Source organism: Limanda limanda, chromosome 14 (genome assembly GCF_963576545.1).
Source record: "Limanda limanda chromosome 14, fLimLim1.1, whole genome shotgun sequence".
NCBI classification, from domain to species: domain Eukaryota; kingdom Metazoa; phylum Chordata; class Actinopteri; order Pleuronectiformes; family Pleuronectidae; genus Limanda; species Limanda limanda.
The window spans coordinates 24,288,987-24,303,596 of NC_083649.1; the positions used below are offsets into that span (position 1 = coordinate 24,288,987).

Below are 14,610 nucleotides of genomic sequence, written 5' to 3' on the forward strand. Positions count from 1 at the left end.
AGAAATTTTGGGTTCAGTGTCTTGCCTAAGGACATTTCGTCAAGCAGAATGGAGACTAGGATCGAACCACCAACCTTCTGATTAGTGGATGACCAGCTTTCTATCAGCCACAGCAGCACTTGAATCAAAATGTGACGATAAGTACTTTTTAGTCATGCATGTTCCGGGATGTAGAAAAACACATAAGATGTAAGGTTTTCAAGGGATTTGAAACAAATGTTAACACGTTATAATCAGTGACGTTAAGATCACTGTAAACTGCCCTGTATCGATTTCAGAAACATTCAGTGTAATCTGGCTGCCATTCGTGGTCCCACAAACATTAAGTTGTTAGTCTTCAAACTAAGCTTGTCCAATAATATCTCTCTTTCAACATCAAAAGGCTTCTTTTCAGGAAAGTAGGACATCCTGGAGCACACCCCGAATGTATTAGTGCATGAGCTCTGTAAAAGATATCAGACACGTCTATCTTGACAAATTGCTTAAATTTTAATGGAACAGCCATTCAACAGCATGATGTGTGGGATGACCGATCTCTATCTCTATTGAGAAGGGACCCCAGTTCTAAGCAAAGACCGGACAATGGGAGTTTCTGTGCATTTGGTCTGTAGCGGCATTGTTTCCTGTTAAATCTTCACCGCTCTGAAGTTGCATGTCGTTGGGGTGAAACTGTGTTCAATACATCCTCTGTTCTGTGGAATTATTCGGACTCCCATCCAGTCTCATTCATATCCCAGACAAACCCCTAAAACCACCCAATCACGCTTTTGCTTTCTCAAATACACTTCTGTTTTAGTCTTCCCTCTCTTCCCTCCCTATCTTCATTTATAATCCATGTATATTCATGCAGCAGTCTCTCCCTCTGTCTTTATCACAGGTTGCTCCCTTCTTCTTCTCTCCTCCCATAGAGCTATTGCTCTCTCCATCAGTATGTAGAAACACTGGGCTCAGTGAATTTATCACACGGAGGCAAAAGCGGGACCGGCTTTCAGATTCATGCCTTGTCGACCGGTGACCGGCCTCAGTAGTCAAGGCAACAGACATTTTGCATTCCGTCGCGCTCCTGCCTCCTTCTGTACGTTAGATTACGTGGCGTGTGTGTGTGTGACGAACAGAGGCAGGCAATACCAGTAGTCAGGGGGAGGGAGAAGTAAAACGGGGGGATTACATCATTGCTGTTAGAGAAGGGACATTTCTCTGTCAGACTGCAGAGGGCTCTCTCTCTCTCTCTCTCTCTCTCTCTCTCTCTCTCTCTCGCCCTATTCTTTCCTCTCAGCCTAATTTTCTCCTTTTGTTCCCTCTTCTTCTGTTCATCCCTTTCTCCCAGTCCTCGAAATCAGCTCTTCTCTCCTTCTTTCGTGCCCTTTTTCTCCCTTTTGCCTCACCCTGCTTAAATCTCTCCCACACTTTCTGTCCTCCCTCTGTCTTTCTCCCTGAAGTGCTTGCCAGTGAATAAGTTCCCTGAAGCATTTTGCAGGGGGAACCAGCGTGTTGAGAGCGATAGCATTGTCTGAGGACTATTTTTAGAAACTTGGCTGATACTCTTGTCTGTGGTGCTCGTGGAGGCGCTCCTCTGGGCTCTTGTGGCAGAGCGCTGGCCGGCCGGTGGTTAGGACTGCGGACAACAGCGGTTGTAGTTTAAACTTGTTCTGGCAACAGCGAGGTCAATCGATATCTCTCTCTGTCACTCTCTCGCTCTCTCTCAATCCCTCCATCTCACAATGTCACGCAATCATTCACTGACTCGCTCTCCCATCTCTCCTTTGTAGTGCCAAGCGATCGCGTATGCCTTTTTGTCACTGCATTTCCAGCAACACCACCTCAATTATCCTCTCTTTTCCACCAGCTTCTCTAAGCCTTACGTCATCCAGTCACATCTCTCTCTCTCGCTCTCTCTCTCTCACCTGTCCTCTTTCCCACGCTCATGCTCAGCCTTGCTCGTCCTTCCTCTATCGCCCTGCTGATAGCGCTCTCCCCTCCTCCTCTTTCTCCTCTCACTCTCCCACTCACACCCTTTTCTCCTCCTTATCACTCAGTGCCTGCTTTGAGGCTCTCCTCCCTGACCTCATTTAGGCACCACACAGTTCTCATCCCTCCTTACAATTCAGGGAATAAGGAGAAGTTTTAGCCTCTCCTCTTTTTTCCTCCTCTTAGCCCATTACCTCCAGCTGGGGATGGATGGACTTTTTCTTGTGTGCCTGTGTTCTCCCAAAGGGTGTAGCTTGACCATATCAGATCTCAATTATTTAGGTCTTGAGTTACACGGGGGAACAGGATATGTGAAGCAAATACAATCCAAACAAATCAGAGCTTATCTGTCTACAGTGATTGAGGTGAGGAAGTTTACGTAGGAAATGGGGGCATAAAATAATCCTTAATTAATTGTAATCGAGGGGAAAGTTTGAAATAATCATGATAATGATTTGAAGTCATATCGCTCAGCCCGTATATTAATACTGTAGAGTTTTGATATTTTGTAACTGTTTCTCTCTAACTATAGCACTTTCTTTTGAAATGTGATGTTACTGTTTTTTCCAGGCAGTGGACACGTTTTATTTATCATAGAAGACAGTGAATCATGAATGAGACAGTTGTAAGGAGACTTGATCCTTGTTTTAAATCGTGTTTGGTTTACAATGTTTGTTCTCTGGCAAACTCTGCTGCACATTTAATTTCAGCGGACAAATACACCTAATGTGCTGGGATACACACACAAAAAAGCTGCTCTGAGACCAGCTGTGCTGCAAATACATTCATTTATCATGTTATGATGAGCCAACTTCCCATAAACTGTGCGATTTCCCAGTGAGCAGCTATTATAATCACCAGGCACCAGACTTCCCAAGTTGCAAACACATAATTAACCACTAGCTTCTCTGTCTGTGTTTTTGACTAGATCCTGCCCGCGTGGTAAACATGCCATCCGTCATCTATGTTGCCATTGGTTTGCCAGGCTTCATCCGCTGTCCTGTAGATGCCAATCCCCCTGTAACTCTAGTTAAGTGGAAGAAAGATGGCCTCCCTCTCCGGATAGATAAGGTGAGCTGGTAAAGTGCTGCACTTTGGTTCCGTTCACTTTACCCTGCTTCAGTCTGGAAACAACTGTGCCATTTCTTTTTTCCATTCTTTTATTGGGGGAAAAAGGAAGTTCCTCTGAGTTATTGACAGGATCGGGTAGGATCGGGTCTGATTTTTATAGTTATAATTTTGAATGTGTTATACTTATATACCCTACATATTGTCCATAACATCCTCATCCACAGTACCCTGGTTGGAGCCAAATGGAGGATGGTAGCATCCGTGTGGCAGAGGTGACAGAGGACTCTCTCGGCACCTATACCTGCATGCCTTACAATGCCCTGGGATCCATGGGATGGTCCCCTCCTGCTCCCCTGGTGCTAAAGGTATGTGACTCTGTGCACTTATTGATCGAAATATACCTATTTATCCCAAATTAGCTCTATTGCATCCAGGAGAAAGTACTTATCCTAACCCCCCGTTTGGATGTTTCACACTGGACAGGACCCTCCCAAATTCTCAGTGGTTCCTGGAGGGGAGTACAGGCAGGAGGCTGGGAGAGAGCTGGTTATCCCCTGTGAGGCAGAGGGAGACCCCTTTCCCAACATCACATGGCGGAAGGTAAGACACCCTCCTCACTCCTGCTCTGCTGTATATAATTTGGACACATCATTTATTTATAAATTAGTTTGTCAGTGGTTCATGTTGTTTAATATTATGTTCAGTGTTCTCCATTTAGAAGCCCTTATATTTTTTATATCTGTGTCTGTACTGGGTGCTCAGATTTTAATTTCTTAAATTTCTAATTTGTCATTTAAATCACATTTTAATGATGTCTATAAAATAAGCCATCAATGGGAACATGTACGCTTCTCTCAATTGTTTGCTTGATTATGAGGCATGTTTTATTTTGCTCTTTAATGAGGTTTTGTTTGTCGCCCTCTTATGAAATTAAATTTTGTAAATCATTAGTCTGTCTATTTCATACAAAGAAGCAATTATATTGTAGTAGATTTGAGACTTAGTACTGTTTATATGGGCGGCTGTGGAGGTAAAATAAATGGGTTGGAAGTTCGATCTCTGGCTCCTGCAGTCCACATGCTGAAGTGTCTTTGGGCACTGAACACCCAAATTACCCCTGACAGCGGTGCCAGCAGTGTGTGATGGACGCGTGATAGAAAAAAAGCTGTGTGTAGAAATGTGTGAATGACTTTAAGGTTGTAAGGTTCAGTGGTTTAAAGTTGAAAAGTGCTGTACAAATACGCTCAATTTAGCTTTAAACTACATTTTTAGTGGTTGGTGAACACTGTGTTGACTGTGCCTTTCTTCACAATTTTAAAATTTGTCATTACATGTAACAACATTATGTACACCTCCTGCTGTCTCTCTTTCATTGACTGACTCCTGTCTTTCTGTGCCGTGGCGGACTGCAGGTAGGGAAGCCCAGCAAAAGCAAGCACAATGTTCTGCCCCGTGGCAGCTTACAGTTCAAGTCCCTCACAAAGGAGGACCACGGGGAGTGGGAGTGTGTCGCCACCAACGTTGCCACGAGCATCACTGCCAGCACGCACGTCCAAGTCATAGGTACCCAACATGTGCATGAATGCACACACATACTGAAACTTACAGAAATATACAATGGACAATATGTAAGACTCTCTTTATATAGAAAGTACAGTAATTAGCCAATGACTAAGCTCCATCCCCCTTGGTTAATGCTGCTCCGCCTGATTCTCATTTCTAACTGGCAATAGTCAATTTGCCTGCTGGAATTACAGCTATTACGGGCAGATTTCATTAGCTCTGCCAAACAAGCTATTTAAACTTATTAAACATTAGCTTCATACATTTTTTTTAAGCAAAAGATGTTATGCGGTGGAGGGGTAGGGTTAATAATTTACAGTTAATTAACCTAATTTATTTAATGAGGAACATAAACATTCAAAACAAGCACCGAACTAATAGGAGCCACTAAGTTAGACTTGCAAAGATTAACGCAGACGTTTTTCGGAGCTGAGTCATTACTAAAAGTGGTGTGTGGTGCATGCATGTGTGAATGATACACAGTGCACAGTGATTATATAACATATGGCAGAACCAGCTGAGGTGGTTCTCAGGGAGCTCGTAAATGTAGGTCATGGGTGAAACACAAGATGCACTTTGTCATCAGGACACAGGATGATGAGGAAGATGAGATGCTGGTGTGGAATCAGGGCCAGCAGGGAACCAAATCTACAGCTGAGATGTGATCAGCCCAGCTTAACCCAGAGACCAGCACGTCTAAAGCTTAATGCAGTGCTGTGCTGCATGCTATTTGCTTCTGACTTCCTGTTTATGGCCTCTGATGGCCAAGACACAAAGCATCACACTCCTCAAAACGCCACTTCTTGACAGATTTACATACCTGTCACCAATAGAAAACAGCATACACAACAGTTGGAGATGAGCTGCAGAAAAAAATTCTGTAATAATCATACAGATATTGATTAGATGGTGTATAGCAATAAAAGTAGTTGCATGCAACTGCTTGGTGACACTTTTGGACCAGAAGTGTTGTGTGTTAAAGGAAGCCCCTCACTAACAGATATAGGACAGTGAAAGCAGTGTGGGGAGACAACACTATACACTCATTGTATTGCTCTGGCACCCTAAAACAAGCTATCCTGGAAGGAAATCATGAAGCATGAATTAGTAATGAAATGTTGAATGTCTAAAACATTGGGATGCATCTGGCCTTGTTTGCCCTGTTGTCAGTCTTTGTCCTTGCTGACCGCTGGACTTCCTCTCTGGATGTGAGCCACTTAAATCAGAGCAATGCTGTGACTGTATTGAACTGGCTCCGAGTTGTTTCCTGTCGCCTTGGCTCAGGCACAGTATCTGAATAATGGAAGTGGCGAGAGGGTTATCTTTTGCTTTATATCAAAACTTTATCTGGGTTAAAATATTCTAGACCTTTTTTCTTACACTATTTCCATTTTGAAGATAAAACCTTAATAATGTAGACTTATTGTGCAACTTTTCTGAGATGTCTACCCAGTGCACTACTCTTGTTTAAGGGCAGAGGATGTCGCAACTTTGTTAAGCCCACAGACAAATTGTGTATATGGGTGATACGAATACAATCTTAATGATTGATTAAACCAGGGAAGATGAATACAACATTTTCTAACTTCACTCAAAACCATAGACTGTTTATAAAATGCCCTGCACACAACATCCAGCACAAATACACAAAAAAAGCAACAGGTCAAGTAAACAGCTGGGTTTGTAATGAGTACTGCACCAGTTATGCAAATATACCGTAAATTCCCTATTTTTGTCTTTGCAGTTAAAGGTTTACTGGCTGCTGAAAACATTACTACATTACATTGTACATGACTGTGTCCAGATCACAATACATTTATTTGATAAGTAACATGAATGTAGTGTATCACAGCAGGAGCCCTCAGTGACTAATGTGCCCTTTGAACAAAAGCCTTTTCCTCTCTGCAGGCACAAGCCCCCACGCCCCCACCAGGGTCCACGTGGTGGCATCCTCCACCTGGGCCAACGTGTCCTGGGTGGTGGGCTATGATGGAGGTTTCCCACAGACATTCTCAGTCTGGTATGGCCATGTGTGAGTCATCCCAGCATGCTTTGCTTCCTGCTTTTTTTCCCTCTTCCAAATACTTCCTCTGTTGTTCGGTAAAAAAAGTCTTTTCCAGGGTTGTGTTCAGAACAGTTGTGAAAACGTAGAGATGGAAATACATGGCGATCCAGTGTGAGTGAGTTTTCATCTCTTACCTTGACATTTCTGGAGGAACGTGTAGCTGCAACTAAACTGAACATGACCCAAAGTTCTCTGTTCTACTGCTGTTGGTGCTGCTGCTGCTGCTGCTGCTGCTGCTGCTTGCTGCTGCTTGACTGGGTCTGGAATGTTTGACGACTTAAGATTTTAACCATGGCAGGCACAGGATAATTTGAATTGAACTGAAATTAAGGGATGCCCCCCCTAAATGGTGTGTGTAGAGCAAATAAAAAATTAATCTCAAGCATAATTTAAAATGAAGCCCTTATATTTCAATGCAACTAAGTGCTTATTAAAGTATCATGGCCTTGTACATTGCGGACTTTTTAAAGTCCGCAATGTATGCGCTGTTGTATCAGCTGCAGATTCAACAACTTATAATCAGTCGTAAATATTTGCAGTTTTGATCGTGGTAACTGCTGCCAATACATTAGTGTAAATTCTGAAATATACTCAATCAAAGAGAGAAAGACAGAAAGGATGGACCTAACATTAACATTCTGTGCTGCTCTTAAATTTAAAGTCTGTATTAGATAAAACACACTGTAGGTTAGACACAACATCATATAAAAAAAAAAATTCTAAACTGTGAGTAGAATCAACACAAACATATGAGTCTAACCTTCAGGGCTCTTTCTTACATTTCAAGTCGTGTGTCTCTTTGATTTCAAATGAAATCGACTTTAACACAAACAGAGCTGATTGCATCATCCTACCTGCAACTGAGAAAATATTGGAAATGTGATCTTATCTGTATACAGCTGAGAGTGTTGAAGGTGGGAGGTAAAGACTAAAACATTATGATGGGATGTCCTGAACTAACCCACAGGATTAGGGTAAAGCATAATAAGAATGACACTTCTTATAGCAACTCATTGCTCTTTATTAAGCCAGTGAAGGAAGCGTAGTGTGGAAGAAATATTAAACATAGGCAGACAGCAGCTTTAATTAACGATAATCCTACAGACAGAAACCAACAGTGAGTGAATCGAGCAGAGCAGCTTTGGGTTGCATCCATCTCAGTGTCATGCCTCAGGTAGACCAAGCCCCCACAGTCCTGCTGTTAAAAGTGCATTTCAGCATCAGTATTGTTTTGCGGGGGTTGAAGAGCCAGTTTCCAAATGTTGTGTGAACCATTCTACCACAGATCAACAGCAAAGGATTGACCATGTTACATATTATCATTTAAAACAGTACAAAGTTTTATGGCAATAATTTTGATTGGACATTTTAAGTTAAATTATGATAAACTATGATTTTTCCTTATACTGAGCTATTCATCTGGCAAACTTAAACTAAACTGCATTAGACTGGGAAAACATAATACATTTAAACAGTGGATTAGACTGAAGCGACACATACCAATTAATCTGCTGAAAATTAAAAACTGTAGGTGAATCACCTCTTTGATTATTTGGCATGGTGCTGATATTTTTAGATTTTTAATACATTACTTTAAAATGAAGTTATCTTGGTAGGTGATGTGCTGCATCACAAGGACCCTTCAAAATAAATACTTTTTAAGCAATAATAAACTTCTCATTACTGTGTATCTCTGTGCTTTTACTGTAGAGTTGTTGCAGCCATTGCATGTGTTACAGTTGTCTGCTGTTTCTGGTGGTCGGTTGCAGGTGACGCTGAATGTATGGCAACAGCAAACTGCAAAGCTGAGCAAAGCATGGGCTTACCTCCATCAAGTGAATGATGTGCACTGTGAAATTCATGGAAGAAATGAATTGTTTCCTCGTTATGTAGTGCCACATTGGTGTTGTTACTAGAACTGCTGCAAAAATGTGTGTAACATTATGGTAAATTGTAGTGGGTTAAAGTGCGTGATGATAATGATGAACTAGAACATCAACATGAACGCAGCTTTTACCTGAATCTAAAAAAGAACAACAACCAACGAACTCCTGCTATCCTAACTTATTTATCTATTTAATTCCTGTCTGTCCCCTCACCTCTTGTCCTGACTCCTGTGCAGGATGAAGAGGGAGCATTTAGGTCCACATGACTGGCTTTCCATACCCGTGCCTGGAGGCCACGACTGGATGCTGGTGCCTGGTTTGGAGCCAGAGACAACATACCAGTTCAGCGTCCTGGCCCAAAACAAGCTCGGTACAGGACCCTTCAGCGAGGTTGTCACTGTGAACACACTAGGTGAGTATCCATTCAATAATTAAAGTAGCTTTAGCAGCCATGCAGCTAGGATGGACCAAAGAGTTGCTGTGTCTCAGTTCAGGGCTGAATCCCTCAGAGGCTGCATTTGAAGGCTGCTTCATCCAGAAATGAAGGTTCCAACGGGTGGATCCTTCCAAGCTCAACATCTCCCAGTACTCATTGTGCTTTGGTGACGAACTGTTTTCCAAAGAGGTAATGGCACCGCTAAGCGACAACACGTCTTATGATTGAGTATCGAGGTTCAATTCAACTAATCAACAGTGCTAAGCTGGTGATGCCAATCAGGGCAAGCCTCTGTAGACCAGACCGCCTCATTTCGATTTGACCCGTGCGCTGTAGTCCGTGGGTAGACTGGGACCTCTGAAGGATGCAGCCCTTGAATTGAGACACAGCAAGGGTGTTACTTGGAACCAACGATAAACATATGTTTAAAGTGCTAAACCCAACATTTATTCAACACCATGTTCCAAATTTGAAAGATATTAAACTGTGTTTATCTCTCATAGTTCTAATATGCATTGTAATATTTTTCATATCAGTAATTTGAATAATAGACCAGTTCATGAAAAGAATTCCATTTCGTTTGATGAACATAATGTTCCAGATAAGATTAGCGCTGCAGTGGTAGAGAAGTCATTTTAGAAACTTCTGTGCTGTGAATGAAGTCTGATGTTAAATGTGCTCAGACTCAAGAATTCAGAGGACCATGCAAATGTTCATTATACCTTCATGTCTAGAAATGTTTATTCAGAAAATGTCAGGGCTCAAACAAACAGAAATACAAAACAGACATTTGTTAGTTTCAATAAACTACTCAAACATCTTTTTAGACCTGACTAAATGCAATCAGTCAAAAATCCCTCCAACGTTTATTCACTACCTGAGTTCAGCTTTGTCCTCTTAAATGTGTCCTAGTCACCAAAATACGTAGAGCGTCCTCGGGTCTCTTGAAAGGCAGAGAGGAGGCAGTGAATGACTCTGCTTCAGTGATTGTTCTCTGACATGAACCCTGTTAATCCCCTATAAGACTATTAGACAGAGCCGGTGAGTAATGAGTGAATTAATAAGGGAACATTGTCTGCCCCTAATAATGTGCTTCATCTAAAAAATAAAATAAAAAATCATGGCTGAAGTGGTTTTAGAAAATCTCTGAGGTAAAATTTCAGATTTCTAGATATTTCCTACTTTTAAAGCTACAGACATGTATTGTTTTTTTTACTTCAAGCAAATACAATGTAAGAGAGATGTTAAAAGCTTTAACTGGGCTTTGATTGAACCATTATGCATTGTTAAAGGGACATTTATTAAGTGTAAATGAAGCTGTCACAGATTATTACTTGAAGATAAGTGACGTGCTGAAAATTGGGATTACTATTCACGCTGTGTCACCTTTTGTGTCAGAAGCAAAGATGACAAAGCATTCAGCCCCTTTTCCCCCTCATTGGTGATACAGAATGTGGAATATTGGATCCATGCTGAAGAAAAAGTCTGAGATTTTGAGAATTAATTCATAAGATTATGAGAAAAAGTCATCATTTTAGGCTACGTGTCATTTTAAATGATAAATATCAGATGGTGATGCATCCGAATATTTGTGTGTATTAAAATGAAGCATACAGGGTATCCTGTTAAGTTATACTTAAGTACAGGTCTCACTAATAACAAAGTACTTTAAAATACTTCATCTTCTTTCACATCAGCACCACTTTACCAAGACTTTAAAAAGATTATTTTAGAAACTGAGTCTATTTCGAAGAACGAACCATAGGAACTTTTTTCTTCCAGACGGACTGAAACTTTCTTTTTCTCATAAAATTACAACTTTATTCTCGAAATCTCAGAAAAGATGGCTCCAATACTCAGCCATAGAATTAAAGGTTTACTTTTTTTTAATTTAAAGCTGCATGGAAAAACCACAGCTCAGAAAGTTTTCATTGTGAATGCTGAACTGCATCAAAACAAAACAGAAGTGAGAACAAGCTGTCATAAATATCCCTTCAGGGTGATGAGCGGATACAAAGCAGTTTGTGGGTCAGAAGTGAACGGTGATGACAGTTGGAGTTGACATACGAGCTGGGATGATAAAATATTCATGAAATAGTCCTAAACGATGCAAGGATGCAAAGATGAAGTGTGACTCTACTCATGTTAGAAATGCATGCATTATAGAAGCTTCATCACATCTTGTATATGTCAGTGTCAGAGTGTAAAATAAAACTCACTTACTAACTCACACGTCTTCTCAACCCTAACATGCTCTTCCAGTATTTCCTATAAGTACCCCTGAACCATTGGTGCTGCTTACCCCACCACGGTGCCTCACAGCCAATCGCACGCAGCAGGGAGTCCTGCTCACCTGGATCCCGCCTGCCAACCACACAGCACCTATCCAGCATTATGTCATGGACTTTCGCCTGGGGGAGAGGTGGGAGGTCTTGGACGACAGCATTACTGCTGGGGAGACGGAGTTGCTTGCCCGAGACCTCATCCAGGTAAAATACAGGACAGGGACTGTACACTGTAAGAATCACACAATACTGAACCCCAAATGGCCCCTGAAGGCTGTGCTGGCAGTGAATGATCGATGTATGAGAGAGCAAAGTGCTGCACATAGATGCACTGTGTGTGAGTGAATGGGTGAATGGCAAAAACCTGTATCGAAGAACAGTTCATTAAAGGTCCAGTGTGTAAGATTTAGGTGAAAGCTATCTATTGGCAGAAATTGAAAATAAAATGATCCTAGTGATGTTTACACTAGTATGTACTCACCTAAATTGCACCAATTGTTGTTTTCTTTACCCTAGAATAGACCCTATATATTAAATACATCAGGAACAGGTCCTCCTTTTGTCGAGTCTAGACGGCCCAGACTGGACAAACTAAGCACCTTTTTTACGACTTCTGAAGGCTACCATTAGTTTTTTTCTTTATGCTTGGTCGGGGAGGGATGAGGGGTTTTCAGCTGCAACATGCAACTTCACCAGTAGATGTCACAAATTCCTACATACTGAACCTTTAAGACTTGAAAAGCTCTATAAAAATACAGACCAGTAACCCTTTACAAAGGCACTTCAAGTTGAAAGATATGTTTAACCCACAGAGTTAAACACATCTTTCAACTTGCAGAAAATGAGTCATACAAATATCAAGACACATAGACGGAAGTCTTTATGATATATGTTCAGTGTACAACAATATGTAATTACCTGTCTTTATGCGTTATTTATTGAAAATAATGAATATGTGTAACCTCTTCTACTTCTATGGTTCTCAATTATAATATGACTGTTGGAAAACTCGAGAGAGTTTTACAAGAATAAATCAGATTTTTTTGTTTGTCTGTTAGGGTACATGATTTATCAGAAAGCCCAAGTCGTACTCTCGTATCAACATAACTTTGCACTCTTAACTGCCCTTCTAGAGATCAGGGAAACTCAGCATCGACATTACAACATACATGGAGTGCATAGCACAAGCATCCATAGGATTTTTAAGTCATTTTAAACTGTTTTCAGAGATAAACTCTCCACACAATGTGGTTTGAGCTTTGTCCAGATCTTATCTTTCACATGAGCATAAATTCTGCTGCAGGGGTCACGTTTTTGTTTCCAGCACATAATCTCTGTCACCAAAAAGATCTTAAATCTCATTGCAAGTTTACTTCTTTGATAAAAAAACCAAGTCAGTCAGTTTGAACTGTACTGAAGGTTCCGTGGGTTTTGACATAGGTCAGCTGTCAGTCACAGAGTTGTCACATACTCTCACATTCAGAGTCAGCAGCTAACCTCACCTTCACGTGACTGTGGGAGGAACCATGTGGAGGAAACCCACGCTCATTTTGTAAACATCACACACACTTATCTCTCGCTCGCTGTTTCAACACAGAGCAAAGTTGATTCCTTTCTGTTGGTCCTCTAAATGACATGTTCCCAGATCAGATTACGAAAATCTTTAATAATGTGCTGCCATTTCCACCTTGGTTGTCATAGTAACCATGCAGGGATTCAAACGCTGACTTGTCTTACTTCCTGATCATCTCAGTGGGTTTGAGTGAAGCTATGGAACTCTTACATCTCTTTGCTTCTACCTCCACAAGCCATGTACTGAACCCCGAGCTAAACCATGACAAGTAAATACACTGTCTTAGTATAGGTTATGAATACAATGTGCAACGAAATGAACAATACATTTCCTAGAGCCATTTTCAGTACAGGAAAGGGAAAAAAAATCTCTATATCTTCAGTGAGTTATGAGTTCTGACACAGTGCCTCTTTCTCAGCTTTTCACATCTTGCTCATGTCAGCTAATTCTCCTGCCATGACACGTTTGAGCTTCTTTCTTTAATCTAACCACCACTTTCAGCTCCATGCAGATGCTTTTATCTCTCCTTCCACTCCACAGCAAACACCCACACACACTCCTCCCCATCGCTCTCACCACACACACGCTACCTTGTATAACTTTTCTACCGCAAATTTCTCACTGTATCAGTAGAGGTTGCTTCTCTAGGATGGATCTTCTGTTTCACTGTCACTGTCTGGAAATGTGTGTGAAAGAGGGCATGTAGTGTGATGTGTGCTATGACACACTCCTCCACTTTCAACTCCTCAATCTTTTCTGGCAGTGTTAAGCTCCTTCCACAGCATATCTATCAGGAGTTTATCGAGTGTTACAGCAGTAGTACAGCTAAGTGTTGCACCCTGCTGAAGTTGAGGTTTTCTTCCTGATTTTTCCCCTCCTGCCCTTGAGCAAGACACAGACTCTCTACCATCTCTAGAGCTGCTGCTCTGTGGCTGCACATCCAGCAGCACATCAATGAACAACAGGCTCTAAAAGCCTCAGTGTGTCTGTCCTTAATGATTTAATCAAAGGTGATTTATCCGCATGAAACATTCACGTATTCAGTTCATTCATTCTCTATGGAGATACATATGTTTCTCATCAGTCTGTTCTCAACACAGACTCTTGATACCCATTGATTATAGCACATTCAGATCATTTGCTTCCATTTATTATTATGTATATTATAATTCTGAGGCTTGAATTACAAGACAACCCTTTTTTATATTCATAACTTTCTTCTTCCTTCTGCAGCGATCATTGCATTCACGATGGCTGACAGTCAGACATTCTTGTTTGTTATGCTAGTATCAGCTAAAAATATGCTGGAGCCTCACACAGAGATTAGGAGCAGGCCACAGAGGTCGGTAAGATCACTCTACCATATTTGTCAGACTTGTAGATTTCAGAATATTCAAGTGACATTCACTGACAGACACCCTCTCGTGAGACATGAAAGGCGTTGTACTTTTTACGATGGTCTGATGAAACTGAAGAAGCAGAAGTTATGATTATTCCACTTTTTGTCCCTAGTATGGGGCGAGAACTGTATCTGCATCTTCTCTTATCCCTCTTTGTAAATTGCCAGGTCATTTAAATTCTGCAATGCAGGAATTCTGTTATAAATGTCAAATCCCAAATCCATCCAAGATAATCCCAATGACATTGCTGTGACATAATCAGGGTTATTTTCTCAGATATTTTAATTCTCATGCTGCTGCTATGATGTGTAAATTGACCTAAAACTTGGTAGTGAGCCTTTAAAAAAAACAATTTTGCAAATT

The 14,610-nt window shown here is 41.2% G+C and overlaps 1 protein-coding gene across 1 annotated transcript in view; it reads left to right on the top strand.

The window, feature by feature from the left end:
• LOC133019884 (protein turtle homolog B-like) overlaps nucleotides 1-14,610 on the top strand; it is a 107,289-nt gene that overhangs the window by 73,948 nt on the left and 18,731 nt on the right. Inside the window, exons 8-14 of the mRNA XM_061086472.1 lie at nucleotides 2,897-3,039; nucleotides 3,264-3,404; nucleotides 3,523-3,639; nucleotides 4,452-4,602; nucleotides 6,511-6,634; nucleotides 8,790-8,965; nucleotides 11,252-11,478. Of these exons, the coding sequence (XP_060942455.1) occupies nucleotides 2,897-3,039; nucleotides 3,264-3,404; nucleotides 3,523-3,639; nucleotides 4,452-4,602; nucleotides 6,511-6,634; nucleotides 8,790-8,965; nucleotides 11,252-11,478 (1,079 nt within the window). The remainder of the gene's footprint in view (nucleotides 1-2,896; nucleotides 3,040-3,263; nucleotides 3,405-3,522; nucleotides 3,640-4,451; nucleotides 4,603-6,510; nucleotides 6,635-8,789; nucleotides 8,966-11,251; nucleotides 11,479-14,610) is intronic.